At 38.0% G+C, this 21156-nt stretch overlaps 1 protein-coding gene across 9 annotated transcripts in view; it reads left to right on the top strand.

Annotated features, from left to right (window-relative positions):
* mindy3 (MINDY lysine 48 deubiquitinase 3) overlaps positions 1-18041 on the top strand; it is a 134197-nt gene extending 116156 nt beyond the window's left edge. For 5 of the 9 annotated variants that reach the window (XM_048561947.2, XM_048561975.2, XM_059638545.1 and 2 more), the window contains 3 exons: positions 4738-4825; positions 14073-14144; positions 15715-18041. In XM_048561947.2, the coding sequence (XP_048417904.1) occupies positions 4738-4825; positions 14073-14144; positions 15715-15864 (310 nt within the window). In that variant the 3' untranslated portion in view covers positions 15865-18041. The remainder of the gene's footprint in view (positions 1-4737; positions 4826-14072; positions 14145-15714) is intronic. The other 4 variants (XR_007250521.1, XR_007250520.2, XM_048561953.2 and 1 more) reach the window with 4 other exon arrangements.
* Positions 18042-21156: the final 3115 nt, after the last annotated feature.

The following is a 21156-nucleotide window of genomic DNA, read 5'->3' on the forward strand; positions in this document are numbered from 1 at the left end:
GTTCCAAAAATGAACTTTCTGGATTGTGTCTGGTTTTTAGTTTAAATGAACATTTATGTGCTTAAAGTTGGGTTAGAGTTCTCTTTTAAGATGAGGATAGACCGCAGATACTGCACAGCGGGGGCCATTCAGGCTGCCTTGTCCATGCTGACTCAAAGACACCAGATGCCCTTTCCAATCCCATCTCCCTGCATGCAGCTTATGGCCCAGCAACTTACAACGCTTAAGGTGCAGATGCAGGAACATTTTAAGAGTTGAGGGCCTCTGCTTTCACCATCAATTTAGGAAGCAAATTCCATAAAAATGGTTTGTCCTCATGACTTCTCAAATTCTTGTGTCAGTTAGCTTGAATCTTTGAATCCTGGTTTTTGAATTCTCTGCCAAGGGAAAATGTTCCTTCTGTCTACTCAATCTCTACTCCTCTCAATTTTGCATACTTCAAACATGTCACCCTTCAGCTTCTTTGTTCCAAGTAAAACAGCCCCTACCTTTCCAATATCTCCTCGTAGCTACAATTCTGCAGCCCTGGCAACATAGAACATAGAACATTACAGCGCAGTGCAGGCCCTTTGGCCCTTGATGTTGCGCCGACCTGTGAAACCAATCTGAAGCCCATCTAACCTACACTATTCCATTATCATCCATGTGTTTATACAATGACCATTTGAATGCCCTTAAAGTTGGCGAGTCTACGACTGTTGCAGGCAGGACATTCTAGTAAATCTCTGCACACTCTCCACAGTGATTATATCTTCCCTATAATGTGGTGACTAGAACTGCACACAGTACTCCAGTACTGGTATAAAATATAAGGAGCCAAAAGAAATCTCTGACCTTTGGAAAAATGTTTAGATGAGATCTTTTCTGGTCCTTTATGATCCTAAGTCACGAAAAGTATTGGGACATATCTGAGTGGTGGACTATTTAAGTATGTTTCTTGCAATGTTCTGGGCAACAACGGTCTATTAGAGCTTTCTTCTTGTTAGGGTGGATAGTAATGCTTGAAATTGACCTCAGGTCATCTTTTCTCTGCTTTCCCTCTACTTGCTCCATTAGTTAGAATTTTTGTCAATTGGGGAGATTGTGCATAAAGCTTCATCACTGACCTGAAATGATAATCATTGTCTTGTGTTGCCCTTGTGTTCACATATTTGTTTGCTTCTTCTGAAGAGAATGTATTGTTTGGAAAAGCTCCCATGTGCTCAAACTTTGAAGAATTCCATTATTTTCACATAACTTAATCAAAATATCCTGAAGCAAAATGAAATGTTTTTCTAAGTTAGTACAAGTAATTGTGGATAAGCATCACCTCAGTGGGACATATTGTTCCTGTTTCTAGCCCTTTAAGTATCAACATTAGGATCCTTTTGGAAGGAAAACACATTGAACACATCTTCGGATTAATCAGAGGATTTTTTTTCTCCTCCACATAATGTAGTACAATTTTTAAATGCTGACACATGGAATCTCTGGATTCCACTTTGTCTTTGCTTTCATAAGAAGTTAAACATAAATGACCCGATGTAAGTTTTTCTCCCAAAAAAGGCCATGCAAAGCAAATAGTTTTGAATAGTACCAGATTGTGCTGGCAAAAAAGCCAGCTACAGTTTAATTTTGGCATCACTGCAGTGGAGAGAGGGATGAGGAGAAGAGGCGAAGATTTGTATAGTATAAACACAAGTTGTACTTGGGGCCAAGTGACCTTCGTGATACTTCAGCTCTGTAACAGATGAAGCTAAAAGTGTTTGTTTATTTAAAAATATCTATTATTGTTGATGCTGGGGCATCAAATGGCATTTAGATTTTCTTTAACCTAGTTTAACCTAGTCACTTCATTTATACCAAACTCTATAGTGGTGGCTTATTTGGAGTAAATTAATTTTAAACCTTGCGCTGCTATCAAAAGTTAATGTGGCACTACCCCAAATAGTTACTCTTTACTTGAGATTGCTGATTTCAATTTTTCCTCCCATGATAAAATTAAGGTCAGTTTGAAAGGCCTCCTGTAAAACATTCTCTTTTCTGCCCATCTTACTTTCTTCCTCCATGTCTTTACCCTTGCTGTCCATTTTATCATCACCTCATTTCAAAACATGGGAAATGACCAGTGTTAGTGGAGGCATAAAGCAAGTACTACAGGTATTTCTCCCATAACGTGATAGTTGCATTTTTGTGTGACCTCATGCTATAGAAAATCACAGTATAGAGAAATCACACAAGAGAAAACCTCTGTACTTGTACAGCAGAAAATTCACATTATCCAAACAACGTCCATTATTCATCAATCATGTTACAGCCAATTTGCGTCAACGAAACATGCATTATTGCAGAAATAGCTGTATCAGATCTGCTCTTCCTTGCCAGCAACATTCGTATACCATGAAAGAATAAAAAATAATCCGCATTGCCAACAAATTGCTTTAAGTTTCTTCCAAAGTTGAAAGCATCACCATTTGTCTATTACTACACATTTTTGTTCCATAGTTTCTGTCCTTAATTTCCCTTTTACCTTCTTTCACCCTATTCCCATCACTACTTTTCCCTCTGATGAAGGGTCTAGGCCCGAAACGTCAGCTTTTGTGCTCCTGAGATGCTGCTTGGCCTGCTGTGTTCATCCAGCCTCACATTTTATTATCTTGGAATCTCCAGCATCTGCAGTTCCCATTATCTCTCTCTCTCTCTCTCTCTCTCTCTCTACTACTTTTTCCAAAAACTGTTTCATTCATAAAATTTTAAAAAGTATCTTGCACAGCCATTCAAAGCTGGCATTACATAAAATGCAGACAAAAAAGAAGTTCATTTCAGTACTGCATGCAGCTCACTCCATCTGTAGTTACAGCTTGAAGGCATTGGCACCATTCTTTGTTCAGTTCAACTTCTGAATTACCCTCAGCAGAAAGACCATTCTAATCAAAGTTCTCTTTCATCATTACAGTTGTTACCAAGCCAGAATGTGTCTCCTTCTCTTCCTTGGCCTTCCTATTTAATTTAGTTTTGTTGACTCAATCTTCTGCCACAGACTCTGAGATCAGCTCCCTTCATTTGATTCTTTTCCTAGATCCTGAACATAGCCAGTACATCATCTGCCATGACTTTGTCACTTTTCTCCACACATTCACCTTGGAAGTGCTGAAAGGCTCCATCCTTCATCCCTCTCTTTCTTCCTCTGTACTGCTCTTAACCATAGTATTTTTCAGTTAACACTTTCATACCAGTGGTTACTTGCAGTATCTCTTCACCAAATTATTACTTGCAATATCACCAATGTCTATGCTGATTGACTGATGGTGGTGGTGACCAGAACTTTTGCAGTTTAATTCTGAAAGGAGAATGCTTGTTCTCAAAACCTCAGCACTTTTAACTCCATAACTGCAGATTCAGGCTCTGCAGAATTATACATAATCTCAGTTCTCTGTTTGATCCAAGCTTGTCTCAAAACGTTATCATATCCCCATCACCAAGTCGCCCTTTTCCATGTTAGCAATATTGCCTCTTTTTGCCCTTACCTTATCCAATGATTGCTCAAAAAACTCTTAACCAAGCCTTCACCACCACCACACCTGACTTCCACTTACCATTCTGAGCTCCATCAGTCTTAATCTCACAATTTATCCCCAACTCTTATCATCCACATCTTTTAGTGCACCAACTCCACTCGAATATCGTCCCTATACTCACCCCTTACCCAATGAAATCGGTGTCCTAAAATAAAACCAAAATCTGCGGATGTTGAAGATCTGAAATTGAAACAAATTGCTGGAGAAACTTGAGGGTGGCACGGTGGCTCAGTGGTTAGCACTGCAGCCTCACAGCACCAGGGACCCAGGTTTAATTCCAGCCTCAGGTAACTGTCTGTGTGGAGTTTGTACATTCTCCCCGTGTTTGCGTGGGTTTCCTCCGGGTGCTTTGGTTTCCTCCCACAGTCCAAAGATGTGCAGGCTAGGTGGATTGGCCATGCTAAATTGCCCGTAGCGTTCAGGGGTGTGTGGGTTATAGGGGGATGGAGATGGGCCTGGGTGGGATGCTCCAAAGGGCGGTGTGGACTTGTTGGGCCGAAGGGCCTGTTTCCACACTGTAAGGAATCTAATCTAATCTAAACTCAGCAGGCCTGGCAGCATCTTTGGAAGAATTAAGGAAGGGTCACTGGTCTCAAAACCTTAACTCTAAATTCTGTCCTCAGATGCTGCCAGACCTGCTCAGTTTCTTCAGCAACTTGACTTCAAAGTTCTCTTCATTTACAAATTCCTGTAGAAACTTGTTTCAGCAGTATATCCTGGGATTCTCTCCTGCACTGTTCTGAATTTCACTTAATCACCAATATTTATCAGAGCCTTCAGCCTTCATGGTCTTGCACATTTAAGCTATCCATAAACTTTTTATCTTTCTGCATTTCTCGCCACATTCGAACATTTCCCAAAAAACTTCATTGTATTGTGTGACTCTTCACAAATCATTTAACTGTTCCTGTTCAGCTTTCGGTTCAGTCCTGTGAAATAACATATTATGTATTCATTCACTGACTTTAATGCAATATATGTTGCTATTGGCACCGTAAAGATCTGTGAAAGCACATTTATTATTGTAATAAAATGTGTGACACATACAGCATCACCATTTATGTTCTCTAAAGAGCCATTTGCCATTATATATTTTGTATAATTTGGATTCACAAACTCTGTTTATGATGTGCATACATTGTTAGATATGGCTGTTTCAGTGTAATGTTTTATCTTACAGTGTAAATATTATGAAGAGCAAATTAGACCCTGAAGGATTAGGAATCATCTTGCTGGGAACATTTCTACAAGAATTTTTTCCTGAGCAGGTAAAGCTTTTTATTTAGTAACCTAACAAACTGGTCATCCACATTGTTACAAAAGAAAATATTGGTACTTTAGTGTGTTTTATCAGAGTTCCACCCCGTGTTTGTGCCGCCAAGCTAAAACTAAAAGGACGTCAGAGTCTTTGCTTGGGAGAGAAAAAGAACGCATCAGACATAACTGAAGTAAAGATTTTAGAAAGCAGTCATCACTCTTTATGTGTTTAAAGATGTTGGATAATTCTATGAATATTCTCTCTGTTTTACATTATGGGATAAGAATTGTGAGGAATCCAAATTTATAATCTGCCCCACTTATACAGAATTATGTTGCAAAGGTTGTTCTTGGGGAATAATATAATGGAATATTCTAATAATGTTGTAATCCACTGAACCTCCAACTCCACTTAATATGCTGCCTGTTTGTTGAGTCAGTTGCCAGAGTGTTTTTCCATAATCCCCCCTTCCACACACAAGCACCTGAATTCGTATTTGCAGCAAGCCCTTTAATATTGCCTTTGGTGTCTCCTAAAACTAACCGTGGCCTGTCCTACTGATCACCTGCATGCCGTATCTCACTGACATCTTCCAAAAGACAGCTGTCACGTATGTGCAGGTGATAACCTGCTCCACCTTTCTAGCACCTCTCTCAACACTTCTGCTGGCTCTATTTGCTTGCCCAGCATCCAGTACTGAACATGCAGTGGTTTTCACCCATTAATCGTTGAGAAAAATGAAACCATTAGTTCTTGCCATGATACCATTCCTTAGAATCTGCCACTATCCATTTTTCTCGCAAGTGCCAGAGACTGAACCTGACAAATTGCGGCCTTGATGGAGTTGGCTTTGAAATGAACTTTTGACCACACGTCCTTGCCATTTTAGAGGCACCTACCTCAACTTCACTGATATCAGTCAACTTCGTGTTCACCTCCATTCAGCTGCTGCTGAAGCCCTCATCTGTACCTTTGTTAGCTAACTTGTTCCACCCACTTGAGATCATCCCAAATTCCACTGCCAATGTCCTAACTTGTACCATGATCCATTCCTGTCCTTGCTGAACTTTATTTCCTCAATTAATCAGTGCGTCAATTTTAAAATTCTGATTCTTGTTCTCAAATCTATCCATGACCTAATTTCTCTCTCAAATTCTTGTAATTTCTTCCAGCCCTCCTTAGATATTCAGGCTTTTCCAAAACTAGCCTTTTACGTAACCCTGCATTGGCAGTCTCAAGAATTGTATTTTCTTCCCTGAATCATTCCATTACCCTTTCTCTTTCTCCTCTTAACACATATGTCTTTAATTAAACTCTTAGATATCAACCTTATGTATTGTGGGAGGTGGTGACTTAGCAGTATCATCACTGGACTAGTAACGCTGGATAACGTTCTGGGGTTATGCGTTCAAATCCCACCATGGCAATTCAGTTTGAATTCAGTTAAGAAAATATCTGGAATTAAAAGCTAGCCAAATGGTGACCATGTGACCACTGTTGATGGCTAGGTAAAAACCGGTTCAATGAAGTCCTTTTAGAAAAGCAAATCTGGCCTACATGCGTTTAGACCCACAGGAATAAGGTTGACTCTTATCTCTTGACTCTGGGCAATTTGAGATCGGTAACAAATGCCGATCTAGCCACACCTTATAAACATCCCATGGATGACGTTTCTTTTACTAAAGTATGAACACCCTATATGTTCTTATGTTAATCCCTTCCCAGGCTTGCCTTATGTGAAGTGAATGCTACTGCCTTAGTTCTTTTCCTTTCTTTAGCCTCCCCCACCACAAAAGAAATACTCTTGTTCATTCTGCATTATTGAGCCCAATCTAAACTTTAAATAAATTTATTAAAAGCAGGCCTGTTAAAGTCAAGATTGGTTTTATAAAGCCTGTTTGCTGACTTTAAAATATTTTTTCTTGAATTCTACATTAGATTTTTTTTGTCTTTTTAAGTGCACAGATTTTAGTATCTATCCCTTATATATTACAGCAACTGCTAAATATGAGGCAGCCAGTACAAAAGTGAATTGTAATTGTGTTCTTGATAAACATTAACCAAGAAATAAGATTTCCCCTTTTGACATTATCTACAGAAACTTTTTTATAAAATTGTAATTCCAAGCCTCTTAAAAATTTGTATTTTGTATTGCACAGGAAAACAGATACCTTTTGAACCAACGCAGTATGTAGTTTAGTCAACCTCAGTAGAAGTTCACGTTTAGAAACTGAATTTGGATGGTCAACAAAATAAATCTGGAGCTTTGTAAATTCATAACAAAATAAATAAGGGAAGTCCAATTTAAAATCTCATGAGGAAGTGGCAAAGTTATTTGTTTATTAATATAAACGTAACTATTTTAGCAAACATCACTTCATAATTGTCTCAATATTTTTAAAATTAATTTCCTGTTTTATTTAACTTCAAACTCAAAAGGTTCACAGATAGTAAACTAAACTCCAGATAATTTTCTGTCAACTGCTAGAACTAAAAATAACATTATCTTTTTGTCCATTGAGAGTGTACATAGCAATAGAGTTTATAATAACCAAGCAAAGCCCCTGCACTCATTAGTGGAATTGCAGAAGATCATAGCCTTCTTCTTTCCCTTGGAATAGTTATCATAGATTTCTGTAGGCTATATTGCAAATCAGCAATTTTCCTATCTCCTTCACTGGAGAGAGAAAGAGAAAATAAGAAAATACTGTTGTGAAGTTATCAATGAGGGAAAATGTGAAGAAAAAAGTAAGGAGGAACAGAAAAAAAATTTTGGAAGACAGATAAAGAGAAATTTATCACTATTACTTTGTGCCCTGGGAGCCATGTGACTAATGCAGTGTACCATTCTTAACTAAATTTATGGTTTTAGCCCAATGCAGACCCACAGCTGAATATCTAACACCACTTAGTCAGATCCCTATAAAGTATTTGGTCTTGGTAGCATTAGTTTAGGGCCTTGACCTTCGTATGGAATTGTAATTCCAGTTTTCACATTGAATAGCAATAGCCAATCATGTTAATAAATACATACAGTGTTCCAGTAACATATGTTTTGTTATATCTGGGGCATCCGTTTCATTCTTTACTAGCTTAATTATTGTAATTATTTATTTTGGTTGTATGGGCAGGATGATCATTAAATTGAAAGAAATGCCCTGTCATGTGATTGGTGAATCTCAGGGGTTATCACTGTATAATGCTTGTAAAGTTTGTGTTAAGTTCAGAATGAAACCTAAATTAAAATGCCAAACTACAAATGTAATAGTGTCTGCATTATTATCAAAGTTGCGTGCAATTTAGCACTAGGGTAACTAAGATCAGAGAGCAAAATGCATGGTACCAAGATTATTGTGGGAGAGATGGGTTTCAAGTCATGGAAAACTGGCAGTAGTAATGGTGAAAGAGACAGCTTTACTACTAGGACAGGTTTGGTCAGCAAACTGTTGAAAAATCGTGTAGCTAGGTCTGGAGAGAGACCTTTAAACTAACTAGTAGGGTAGGGGAAAATTCACACTGTGTAAACCTGGATGCTAACGATAGCATGGTAGCAAGCATGATAACCAGCATGTAACAGAAAACATTAGAGCTTACAAACAGAAAGGTGCACCAACAAATCAGGTCAAAGTGGAGGAAAAATGGTACAAGGACAGAATTATCTAACAATCGCAGCATTCATAACAAGAAGGATGAGTTGATAGTACAAAGAAATAAATTAAACTACAGGCATGTTTGTAAGGTGACCAAGGCTTAGATCTGAATGTTCAAGGATATTGACATTTTGAATGGGCAGGAAGAAAGAAAACAGAGGTAGTCCGGCTTTATTAATAAAGGATAAGATCAATACATAGTCAGAAATGATATTTGTTCAGGTGATCAAGGAATAGAATCACTTTAAGTAGAGATATGAAATAGCAAAGGAAGAAATCCATTAGTGGGAGTAGTTCATAGGCCCCCTACCTACAGTTACACTAAAAGACTGAATATAACTTGAGAAATAACGGAATCGTGTAAAACATACTGCAGTAATCATAGCGTATTTTATCTTGTATTCTTTCAGACAAAACAAATTGACAAGAGTAGCCTGGAGGATAAGTTTATACAGAGTACTCGAGACAGATTCTTAGGAAAATACATCTTTGTACCAACTAAGGTACAGACCATATTAGACCTGGTAATGACTAATGAAACAGCATGAAATAATGACCTCACAGTTGAACAATGTTCTGGACAAGAGCTTTCATAATATGAGCTGATTTGAGAATGAGAAATCTAGATCTAAAACGGTTGCATTCAGATGTAAATAAAAGCAGTTTCATGGGCATGAGGTAGGAGTTTGTTAAAGTGGACAAGCGGCAGATATTGAAGGAGATAATTCAGTTCTCAATAAAAATATATTTCATTGAGAAAGAAAGACTCTGAGAATGAAGTTCCGTCCAAGCTAAGGAAGTTAAGGATGGTATGACATTGGAAATAAAAAGCTTACAACACTACAAAACTTTCCAAAAGACCAAAAGATTTCTTTTCAAAACTAGCAAGAATACATTAACAAAACAGAGGGAAAACAACATAATGAGGAAGAAATATTAAAAATGGCAGTAAATGTTTCTCTCATTCATAAAATGGAAAAGTGTAACTAAAGTAAGCATTTATTCTTTAGTGGATGAGACTAGGGAATTAATCATAAACAAGTAAATGACAGGCTTTGAATAAGCTTTTGGTATGTTTCTCGACAGTGGGAAACCCAAAAGCAACCCAAAAAATAGAAAACCAGGAGACAGAGGGGTTGGAAGAATTTAAATCAAGCACAACACTTAGAGAAAAGGTACTAGGAAAACTAATAGGACTAAAGGCTGACAAGTCACCTGAACCCAGTAACTCATAGATGAGGATCTGAAACAAATAAAGGTAGAGATAGGAGTATATTAGCAGCAATAGTCCAAATTTCTCTAGGTTCTGGAAAAGTCCCAGCAAATTGGATAGCTGCAAGGGAACACATCTATTCAAGAAAGGAGGAAGACTGGAAACTGTAGACAAGTAATACTAACGATTATCATGGGGAAAATCCTAGAAATATTATTAAAGAGATAGTAGCAAGACATTTAGAAAACAATGCAAATAGCTTTATGTAGGAAGTTGACAAATTCATTACAGTTGTTTGAGGTTGTAACAGACGGGTTAAAAGATTGGAATCATTCTTTGCATTTGCATTTTTAAGGCATCACATCAAAAGGTTCGTACACAAGATGAAAATTCACACTGTTGGGGTGATAGATTTGTCTGAATAGGTATTTGACAGGAAACAGAGTCAGGATAAATGGTCATTTTCCACTTGGCAAACTGTAACTAGTGAGCTGCTACTGGGATCAATACTAGGACCTCAGCAAGTTGGAATCTATAATAATACTGTGAATGGAAGTGGTGAATTTTTGCCAAATTTTTGACATTTGAGAGATGGGTAAGAAAGCAACCAGAGGATAGAAAGGCCTACAGATAAGTCAAATGAATTGGCAAAGATTTGGCAGATCAAGCTTAATGTGCGGAAATATGAGCTTATCTGCTTTGGCAGGAGTAGAGGAAAAGTACAACATAATTTAATTGGAGAAGGACAACAGACAGCTGTGGCACATAGAGGTCAGTTACCTCCTACATGAATCACAAAAAGTTAGCAAACAATTAGGAAGGCAAATGGAGTGTTGACCTTTAATGCAGTGGGTTTAGAGTATAAAAATATATAATTCTTGCTACAACTCACTGGCACTCAGGTTCAGTTGCAGCCTTGGGTCACTGTCTCTGAAGTTTGCGCATTCTCACATGTCTACATGGGTTTCTCTGGGTGTTCCAGTTTCCTCCCACAGTTCAAAGATGTCCAGGTTAGATGGATTGACCATGGTAAAACCCTCATGCGGAGCTATGAGGATCAGGTGGTAGGGGTGGGTCTGAGTGGGATTCTCTTTGGAGGGTCAGTGCAGATTTGATGAAAAACATGTTTTTGCGCTGTAGGAATCCTGTGATTCTATGTTCGGTACAGGATATTGGCGAGACTGTGTACCGTTTTGGTCTCCTTACTGAAGAGAGGGTATGTTGCATTTGCAAGCAATTCAGAGAAGGTCCACTTGTTTGGTTGTTGGGATAAAGGGATTAAATTATGGAGAAAAGTTGGACAGATTGGGTCTATTCTCATTGGAGTTTAGAAGAATGATTGTGTTGAAATATTTATGATTCTGAAGGAGCTTGACGAGGTAAATGCTGGGAGGACGTTTCACCTTGAGGCAAATCTAGAACTAAGACAGCACAATTTGAAAAGATGGAATCTCTAATTCAAGTCTGAAATGAGAAATTTCTTCTTCTGGGTGGTTGTTTTACTTTGAAATTCTGTTTCAAGGAGTACAATAGATCTCGATTGTTCAGCACATTTAAGACTGGATTGATTTTGATTGACAAGGGAGTCAAGGGACACGGCATCAGGCAGTAGGGTTGAATTAAGGGCACAATCCGATCTGCATGGCACCATTAGCTAAAAGTCCTAACTTTTAATTAGCTTCTATTTACTATGTTCAAACTAGAATAGACAGAAGACTAGAAGTCAGTGTCGAGTCTCTCAATTTATGGCACGATTGGCATTGAAAGGGTGAAACATGCAAGATTCTTGGCAAACTTTACGTGTAGTTGTGCAAAAGTTGTTTCCCCTTGTGGAAGAACCTAGGACCAGAGGGGCATAAATCCCAAAATAAGAGTTTGCCCATTTAAGATGGAGATGAGGAGGAATCTCGTTTCTGAGGGTAGTGAATCTTTGGAGTTCTTTACCACGGAGGGCTATCAGGCCTGGAGCATTAAGTATATTCATGGCTTAAAAAAAAGACAGATTTTTAATCAGTAATGGAATGAAGGGTTATAGGGTAAAGGCAGCAGAGTGGAGTTGAGGATTATCAGATCAGATGCAATGGGCAGCTTGGCCTACTTCTGCTCCTGCATCTTTCGGAGAAATAGGGTTGGTACAGTGTAGAAACAGACCCTGCAGACCAATTCGTCCACACCGAAGAGATAGCCCAAATTAATCTATTCCCATTTGCCAGCAATTGGCCCATATCCCTCTAAACCCTTCCTATTCGTATATGGGTCCTCTTAAATGTTGTCATTGTACGAGCCTGCACTACTTCCTCTGGCAGTTCATTCCAAACACGTACCACCCTCTCCATGAAAACTTTGCCCCTTAGGTCCCTTTTAAATCTTTCCCGTTTCCTCTTAAACCTATGCCATCTAGTTTTGGACTTCCCTACCCTGGGGGGATAAAGTTTGGCTGTTCACCCTTTCCAGGCTACTCATGATTTTTTTAAACTCCTTTAGTTATGGTCTTAGAATATATTTATAGTAAATCTATTTATTGTGCTTTATGTTCTGTGGTTGAAAATACATTTAGCAAAGTTGAGGTTATGCTGAGGTTGAAGGTTTCTTTCCTGTGACAACAATGAAATAGATAAAAGTAACTATACAGCCAATGATCTCATTAAACAGTTGGGTCTTATTTTCTGGATTTCTTACTTTCAATTGTTGGATTTCAATGAGAGTACCATCTGTAGTTGTTACTGCATTTTACTTAATATTTTCAAAGTCCTTAGTTTTGCAAAGATTTAAGCAAATGCTGCACTAGTATATTTTCAATTACCTAATTTTCTAAACATATTGAAACTTCATGAAAAAATAATTTCTAGAGCACTCTAAAATGACTGATTCAAACCAAGAGAGAAGCTGAGGTGGATTTTAATGAGCATTATTGACTTTTTAAATGTAATAATTTCCTCAGAATACTTAGAATACTGTCTTAATGGACGGAATTTTCCAAACCCCCTGTACCACGGGTAAGAACTTCTCCACAATGGGTGACTGGTTTGTTAGCAAATCATGAATACATGCAATTGTTGTCATTTAGGCAACACATACTATCAACCTTGACAATAGTGAAAAGAAGTCATAGTTTGAAGTTTTTGTGAGAGCGTTGGAATAGGTAAAAAGTAGAATAGAATTGCTGCTGGTGATCTAAAGCAAAGATTTCATGACCCAGGAAAGTGGCACCATAAGGTAGTAGACAACATGCAGGCCATCTATCATGTACTGAACAGGAACCCCCACTCCAGGTACCAGCTCATACCTTTAAAGTTTCAACTCAACGGTGTTTTTTTACTCACCAATCATTCACACTTTTGTGTGCCACATTCCCAGGACACAGGAACCTTCTCTGAGCTAGATTTGCAATGGTACGTATTTACTATAGCTATTTATAGTTAATAAAGGCACATCTATTTACATTTCCTCCGTCTCCATCCTTTGCTTCTTTACCCAACATTGCATCCATTGTTAACTTTCCACTCATATACACACAAATACTCACGTATTTGCTGTGAACCAACACAATCAATCAGCATTTTACCATAATTTGTTGGAGAAAATTCATTGATATTGGTAATAATAAAAACTGAGGTGCTACTGAAAATGTTTTTTTAATCAGTGTCAATTTTTATCACTTAATTTTGATAACCTAATTTTATTTTACTGAAAATGTTTTTAACAAACTAACATAACAATTTCCTGGTTATCCTGTATACCAGTAGTCACTTTCTTCAGACATTTACATTTATAAGCTTAAAAAGATGTTGGTATTCTTATGAACCACCAATAGCCACCTCAAAAGCCCAGAAACTTTTATTTTGCCTCATAACTCAAGTGTGATTAAAAGAAACTCCCATCATGATTGATTTCATCTGGAAGGGTTTGGAAGGCCAGACTTGCTGAGCTTTTCCAGCAACTTTGTTTTTGTTCCATCATGATTCATTTCATCTGGAAGGGTTTTGCTGCCTTGTTTTGTTTTTCTTTTAACCAGCATATGCAATCTCAAATGTTTGAGTTCCACTTAAAATACAATGATCTTCTGCATCAGTTAGACCTATTTCAGCCAAATAATGCTGAGACAGTAGCACGGTTGAGTGGAAACATTTAGGCCTTAATTTACACATTTTCTTCAGTAGTTGTGTGCTTTGTGCACATCTAATTTTCCTGGTTTAATGAGTATTTCTGTGCTACATGCCTAAATGTTTATTTGTGATAATTACTCAATTAAATCTGTTGACAGCTGCTGAGTTAATCATTGTGTGACTAATATAATGTGATAAGCAGAATTGAATCCCAATGCTGTATTGTGCACTTGGGAAAATGAAAGTGTAAAATATTTGTAAAAGTCTCCTCTTCTGTTGTACTTGCAGGAATCTACAATTCCCGATTCATTTACTGTTTATCACTACAATGGGTTGAAGCAGTCTAACCACAGTGAAAAGGTAAGGCAAGGGTAGAGTGTAACTGTTAATCATCTGTCAATTCCTGTCACTCCTAATTTGTCAGTTATAACAATAGACAACGTGATGCAAAAATAATTTCACGAGGCATGTACATATCGACAATGTTAATAAAGACGCTTTGAGGAATTTACACATAATGTTACAGTATTATCTAAACTATAAGTGGAATCGTATTAAAAATAAATACAGGTGGAATCATAGAATTAAAGGCACAAAAGGAGGCCATTTGGTCCATCATACCATTGTCAAATTTTTGAAAGAGATATCCAAATAGATCCAGTCCTGAGCTCATATCCCCACAGTCCTGTGATTTTTGACCTAATTGAAACTATTGAGGAAGCAAAGCAGTAGTAGAAAGGTAAAGTTATTGGAACCATTTTAAACTCCGATTTTAATCTAACATATCTGCTGAGAACGGAGTATGTACAGTTTGGAATCCCAGTTTCCATCTTGTTCCATTTTCATCTTTGAAGCTCAGTTAGAGTCACATATAAAACAAACGCCCAACTTGAATGCAGCCTCTTGCTTGGTGTTCAGTTAAAATTGGAATGTTTGTTATTGAAATATGAAATGGAAGTATCGGATGTTGTAAATGATTGCATTTGGTGTTATGCATTTGTTGGAGATTTTTAAGTTATAACAATAGACAACTTGTTGTAAAAATAGTTTCATGAGGCTGTACCATCTACAGTGGCATTAGAATACTAAGTAACTGTACCATGAGTAGGACACAACACTTGCAATCTTTTAGCTGTGGCTCTTCAGCAATAGCTTTCAAGTCCACATTGCTTTGGGGAATCTTGCCTGCTAGCCGCAGGCATGAGAAAGTCAGATGCCTGTTGCCAGTCATTTTCTAACCTACAAGTCTGCAAGTGGTGCACACTGGTAAAATTACCTCTTTTTGCATTGCCCTTAAAGTGGTTTCAGAACAGTTTTAACAAGATTGTTCAGAATTTCATTGAAAGTAACGAGAAAGAGTCAAGGAAGCAAATCTATTTTGAGAGGGCTCTGCCTGAGGTTCCTGTTACCCTCCCCCAGAAAAGGTTACGGTACATTCTCCAGTAAAGGAAAAACAGGTTGATTAAACACTTCATCTTTATTACCCTAAACAAACCTTTACCAACCACTGGGAACAATTAGACATTACAAAAAATGAAAACAGCCCACAGTGACCTTTTACTGTGAATCCAGCCATTTGGCTTGGGGATTGAAAGAACTGTCACCTCTTACTTTGGAATCTTCATGACCCTTTCATTTGCTATGTACTTTTAGGTCAGAAGATTAAGTATACCTCACACAGCTGCCATGAGCATTCAAAAGAGTTAATGAGGCTGTTTGTGCTCTCTGTGAAAGCTTTCCTGGTCAGAGAATGCTTTATTAGTTTCAGATTTCACATTTCTAGTTTCTCATGACTTTACTGCTTGTTTTAGAATATACTGATCATGTGTCAAAATATACTTGTAAAATAAGCAATATATGCCTTTTGATTGATTAAATACCTTTTAGCTCATCAAACTAATAAAGTGATGTTCCTTCTGTTCTTCAAAAGGTTATGTATGTTGAAGGAACTGCTGTTGTCACAGGCTTTGAGGATCCAATGGTGCGAACTGATGACACTCCAATCAAGCGCTGTCTGCAAACTAAATGGCCGTACATAGAGCTCATGTGGAATACAGACCGGTCACCATCCTTAAATTAATTCCAAAACCAAACAACCTTCCAAATACTGTAAGCTGTATTGCATTTTTAAATCTGTACACAGTTGCTGCTAACTGGAATGTAGTGTCCCTGAAGTCCTTAAGAAACTGTAGACCTTAATTATTCTAATTACTGTTGATAAAGATCCAAGTCACTGTCCTTATTGTTAATCAAAATATTATACATAGTCAACTGGAATGTGCTATCAAATGACTAAGGTAGAGGCAAAATTGTTTTATTACATCATCCTTGACGTGTAAAATCAAAGTTCCCAAAATTAGTGTTGTAGAGAGTGATATGAATGGATTTGGGCTTGTAATTCTGGGTCCTGTCAACCCCACCAGGAATGAGATGGAGCAGGTCTCTTGACCATTAACTGTCAAAGGTGTGGACCCTGATGGCTGTCTACAGACCTTAAATGAGCTGAAGAGCAGTTACAAAAGAAAAAATGCATTTCCCAAAAACCAAAAGTTCTGTCAGATTAAAATGATAATTCCCTTCTGTTAATAAAAATCTGCTGCAGCCTTTGGAAGACCCAGTGCAAAGTCTTCATACAGCTGTCATTTATCGGTCCATTGTATAACCCAGGAATGTACACTGGGCACATAAAGCATATCTTGATGTTGGGGCAACCAGTCAAAAATCATTATTTCTCTTCCAGAGAATTTAGATCATTTTTCACAACACAGTCCAGAGGAACCAGATTCAGTTGCAAATTGAAGAATTTGATTCAGGTTCTTACACAAAATGTTTACTTCTTCAACAGTTGCTCAGAATGTTCTTAATGAAAATAAAAATGCTGGAAAAGCTCAGCTGGTTAGACAGTGTCTATGAAGGGGAACAGTGTGATATTTCAGTTTTCTATTCTGTTGAAAGATCATTTTTACCTAAAATGAGAACTCTGCTTCAGTCCATAGATACTGCCTGACCTGCTGAATTTTTCCAACATTTTTTGTTTTTATTTCAGATTTCCAGCATCTGCAGTATTTTCTTTATTTTTAATTTTTCAACAGGATGTGATTGTTGCCAGGTAAGCCAGCATTTGTTGCCTGCCCATAACTGACCCTAAAAATGTGCTGGTGTGCTGCTTTCTTGAACTGCTGCAGTCCTTATGTTGTGGATATAGTGCTGAATAAGAGAATATTTTTACAAATGACTTTTCAGATAACAAATTCTTCTGAGCAACAAAATTCACTCAAATGGTTGTACTTCCATATGTTATCGTAGGATCACCATAAAAGACAATTATTACCTCCAATGTAGTGTGTATGACCAGAGAAAATGGACTTGCCAACTGGACTTTTTCTATGCAGAAAATGTTGCAACTGATCTCAGAAACCTAGCATGGAATCTCTTTAGTAGTGTCAGTGGAGCATATCTCCTTCGACATATTAGTATTTTGCTGTGCTCCTCAGGGAACCTGGTACGAAAATGACATTCTCAAACATTAGGGGCCAGTTCAAAACTGAGGATCAAAAACAGAATAAATCAGAGATGTAACTTGGAAGGAAGAAGCAAATTACTTTGGAAAAGCTGTACCCCCTAAGATGCATACAGTTGCCCTTTTAAGTTAAGTACATGAGTTTTGATTTTAATGTAAACAGGATTGACAGCGTTCTGTCTAATTGGGTCCAGTAAGTGAGTTTACTTATCTTCATCATCCCATGAACTTAACCAGTGACAGTGACTGAAAACTTTATCTTTTACAGTGATCTCTTGGGGGAAAAAAAACGATTCATGGAAATGTTTGGAAGAGCCATTTGTTTTACTTTGTGGTGCATTGCAATATGTTTTTAACTACCAGCTGAACCTGAGTATGTGGCTCTCAGTAACATACTGGAATTTCTGTAGTTTACATTTTTGAAAAAGTACCACGGTGAAAGCCATAGAGGTAAAATATTGATCCAAATTGTGGCTAAATACAATGTGATAAATTCTGAATCTTTACAATGATTGATGCAGCTTATATCTGAAGTTGTCCAACTGTACTGTTGCATTATATTGCCAAGACTTTTATTTTGTGTCATAATTACACGTGTTTACCAGTGTTCATGTATATTTAAATTCTGCTTGTTAGATTGCATGAAAAATGAACCATTTATTGTGCATAAAACACTGTGTTCTCTTATTTATTATGATTTAGCAGTTGGCCTAAAATAAAAATATTGTTGAAAAATGTTTTTGAATTATTTTCTTAATGCACTTGAGCTAACTTTGATTGATTTGTTATTTTAACTTGTTTCTCGGCTGAACAGAAACTTATTGCAAAATTATTTTTCATTTAATTCCTTTCAAAAACAGTAACTTTATCTGTAAAGAATAACTTTAGCAATAAATGGCCCATGTTTTGTTTTATTGGAGAATATTAAAATAATTAAGTTCATTCTAGAAATTCTTATTTCGTGTTTTTGTTAAAGAACCATTTTGGAAAAATACTCTGAACCATTAGAAAAACATCAGAATTGTGTGTTTCCTCCCTAATGCCAGGGTCAAGGATGTCTCAGAGCTGGTGCATATATTCTGAAAGTAGAGAATGATCAGGAGGAAGTATTATAGACATTGATACCAGTAACATAGGTGGAGAAAGGGATGAGGTTCTGCAGAGAGAATATGTGAAATTAGGAAGGAGGTTAAAAAGTTGGTCCTCAAGCGGGGTAATATCTGGATTACTCCCAGTGCCATATGCTAGTGAGAGTAGGAATAGGAGGATAGGGCAGATGAATGTGTGGATAAGGAGCAAGGATTCATGTTTTTGGACCATTGGGATCTCATCTGTGGTGGAAGTTCCTGTATAAGGAGGTTGCACCTGAATCAGAAGAGGGCCAATATCTTGGTGGGGAGTTTTGCTAGTGTCATTCAGGTGGTTTTGGGACCCCACAGAGATAGGGAGAAAAGAGATAAATCTGAAGCTGCTAGATAACAAGTTAAATAGTCAAGGCAGGCATGGCAGCGAATGAGGTAAGCAGATAAACTGCATTTATTTCAATGCAAGAGGACTGACAGATAAGGCAGATGAACTTAGGGAATATGGGACTAGGATATCATAGCTGAACGTGGCAACGTGGGGCAGGGAAGGCAGGACTGGAAGCCTAGTGTTCCAGGCTATAAATGCTATAAGAAGGATAGAAATCGGAGGGGTGGAGAGCAAGAGAGGAGTGGGAGTGGCATTTTTGATTAAGGATAACATTACAGATAATCCTGGGAGAACATAAAGTTATGTGGTTGAAACTGAGAAATAAAAAGGGGATGATTACCTTGATGGGATAGTTTTGTAGGGTCCCCAATAGTCAGTGGGAAATTGTGAAGCAAATACATAAGGAAAACTTTGATATATGTAAAAATAATAGTGTTGCAATAGTAGAGGATTTCAACTTTCCAAACATAGGCTGGAACTGCCATTGTGTCAAGGGCTTGGAAAGGAATTGGCTAGTATACAAGGAAATTTTCTTATCCGACATGTGGATGTACCCACTAGAAATGTAAAACTTAACTGTCTGTTGGGAGTAAGGCAGGGCAAGTGACTAGGGTGTCGTTGGGGCGGAGCATTTGGGGCAAGTGATTATAATTTGAATAGTTTTAAAATAGTTATGGAAAAAGATAGACCTGATCTAAAAGTTAAAATTCTAAATTGGAGTAAGGCCAACTTTGATGGGATTAGGCAGGAACTTTCAAAAGTTGATTGAGGGAGGCTGTTCACAGAGAAAAGGACAGTAGGAAAGTGTGATGCCTTCAGAAATGAAATAACGAGAGTTCAGAGACATTATGTTCCTAATAGGGCAAAGGGCAAGGCTGGTAGCTGTAGGGAATGTTGGATGACTAGAAAAGTTGAGGCTCTGGTCAAGAAAAAGGTAAAAAGCATATGTCAGGTATGGACGGCTGGGATTGTGCAAATCCTTAGAGGAGTATAAGGGCAGTAGGAGTATGCTTATGAGGGAAATCAGGACAGCAAAAAGAGGACATGAGAAATAACTTGTGATGTCTTGAAAGTGTCCACAAGTCCACATCAACTCTCCAAAGAGCATCCCGTGAGTATACCCTGTTACCATCCATTTCCCTTGGCTAATCCACCTAACCTGCACATCTTTGGACTGTGAGAGGAAACCCATGCACACACAGGAGTATGTGCAAACTCCGCACAGATATCGAATCTGGGTCCCTGGCACTGCGACATAGCAGTGCTAACCACTAAGCCATACCCTGCCTAATTGTTGGAAGGGATTCTGAGGGACAGGATTTACATGTATTTGGAAAGGCAAGGGCTGGTTAGGCATAGTCAATATGGCTTTGTGCATGGGGTATCTTGTCTGACGAACTTGAGTTTCTTTTTGAAGAGATGACACAGAAGATTGATGAAAGCAGAGCAGTAGATGTTTGTATGAGCTTCTAGGCATTCGACAAGGTTAGATCACACGGAATCTGGGGGAGCGAGCTAGTTGGATATAAAATTGGTTTGAATGTAGGAGACATGTGTTGGTGGAGAGTTGTTTCTGGGACTGGAGGTCTGTGAGCAGCAGTGTGCTACCGTGATCAGTGCTGGATCCACTACTTTTTCTCATTTATATAAATGATTTGGGTGTGAATATAGAGGATTTGGTTAGTAAGTATGCAGATAACACCAAAATTGGTGGTGTAGTAGACAATAAAGAACCTTACCTTTAGAGTACAATGGGATCTTGATCAGATGGGCCAGGGAGTGGCAGATGGAGTTTAATTTAGATAAATGTGATGTGTTGCATTTTGATAAAGCAAATCGGGCAGGGGTGACCTTTATAGAGATTTATAAAATCATCAGGGCATAAATAGGGTAAATAGACAAGGACTTTTCCTGGGGCGCGGGAGTCCAAAACTATAAGGCATATGTTTAAGGTGAGAGAGGATAGATTTAAAAGGGACCTGAGGGACAACTTTTTCACACAGAGGATGGAACGAGCTGCTAGAGGACGAGGTGGAGGCTGTTGCAATTTAAAAGGCATCTACATGGGTACATGCATGAATAGGAAGGGTTGCAGGGATATGGGTCAAATGCTGGCAAATGGGGTCCAGATCAGTTTAGGATATCTAGTCGGTGTGGACGAGTTGGACTAAAGGGTCTGTTTCTGTGCTGAATAACTCTAAAACTCTAAGCTCATGGACTAACAACAAAATACATAACAATAATGTGACATCCAATACCATAACACTCTCAATTTGCACATCTGCACGGTGCGCTTAATCCCTTTCTTAGTGCCCTGTTTGTAGTAATTACCTTGTTACTGTATAGAACAGTGTTGATAATGTTAAAAACGAATCTACA

The sequence above is a fragment of the Stegostoma tigrinum genome, chromosome 2 (assembly GCF_030684315.1).
Source record: "Stegostoma tigrinum isolate sSteTig4 chromosome 2, sSteTig4.hap1, whole genome shotgun sequence".
Lineage (NCBI taxonomy): Eukaryota > Metazoa > Chordata > Chondrichthyes > Orectolobiformes > Stegostomatidae > Stegostoma > Stegostoma tigrinum.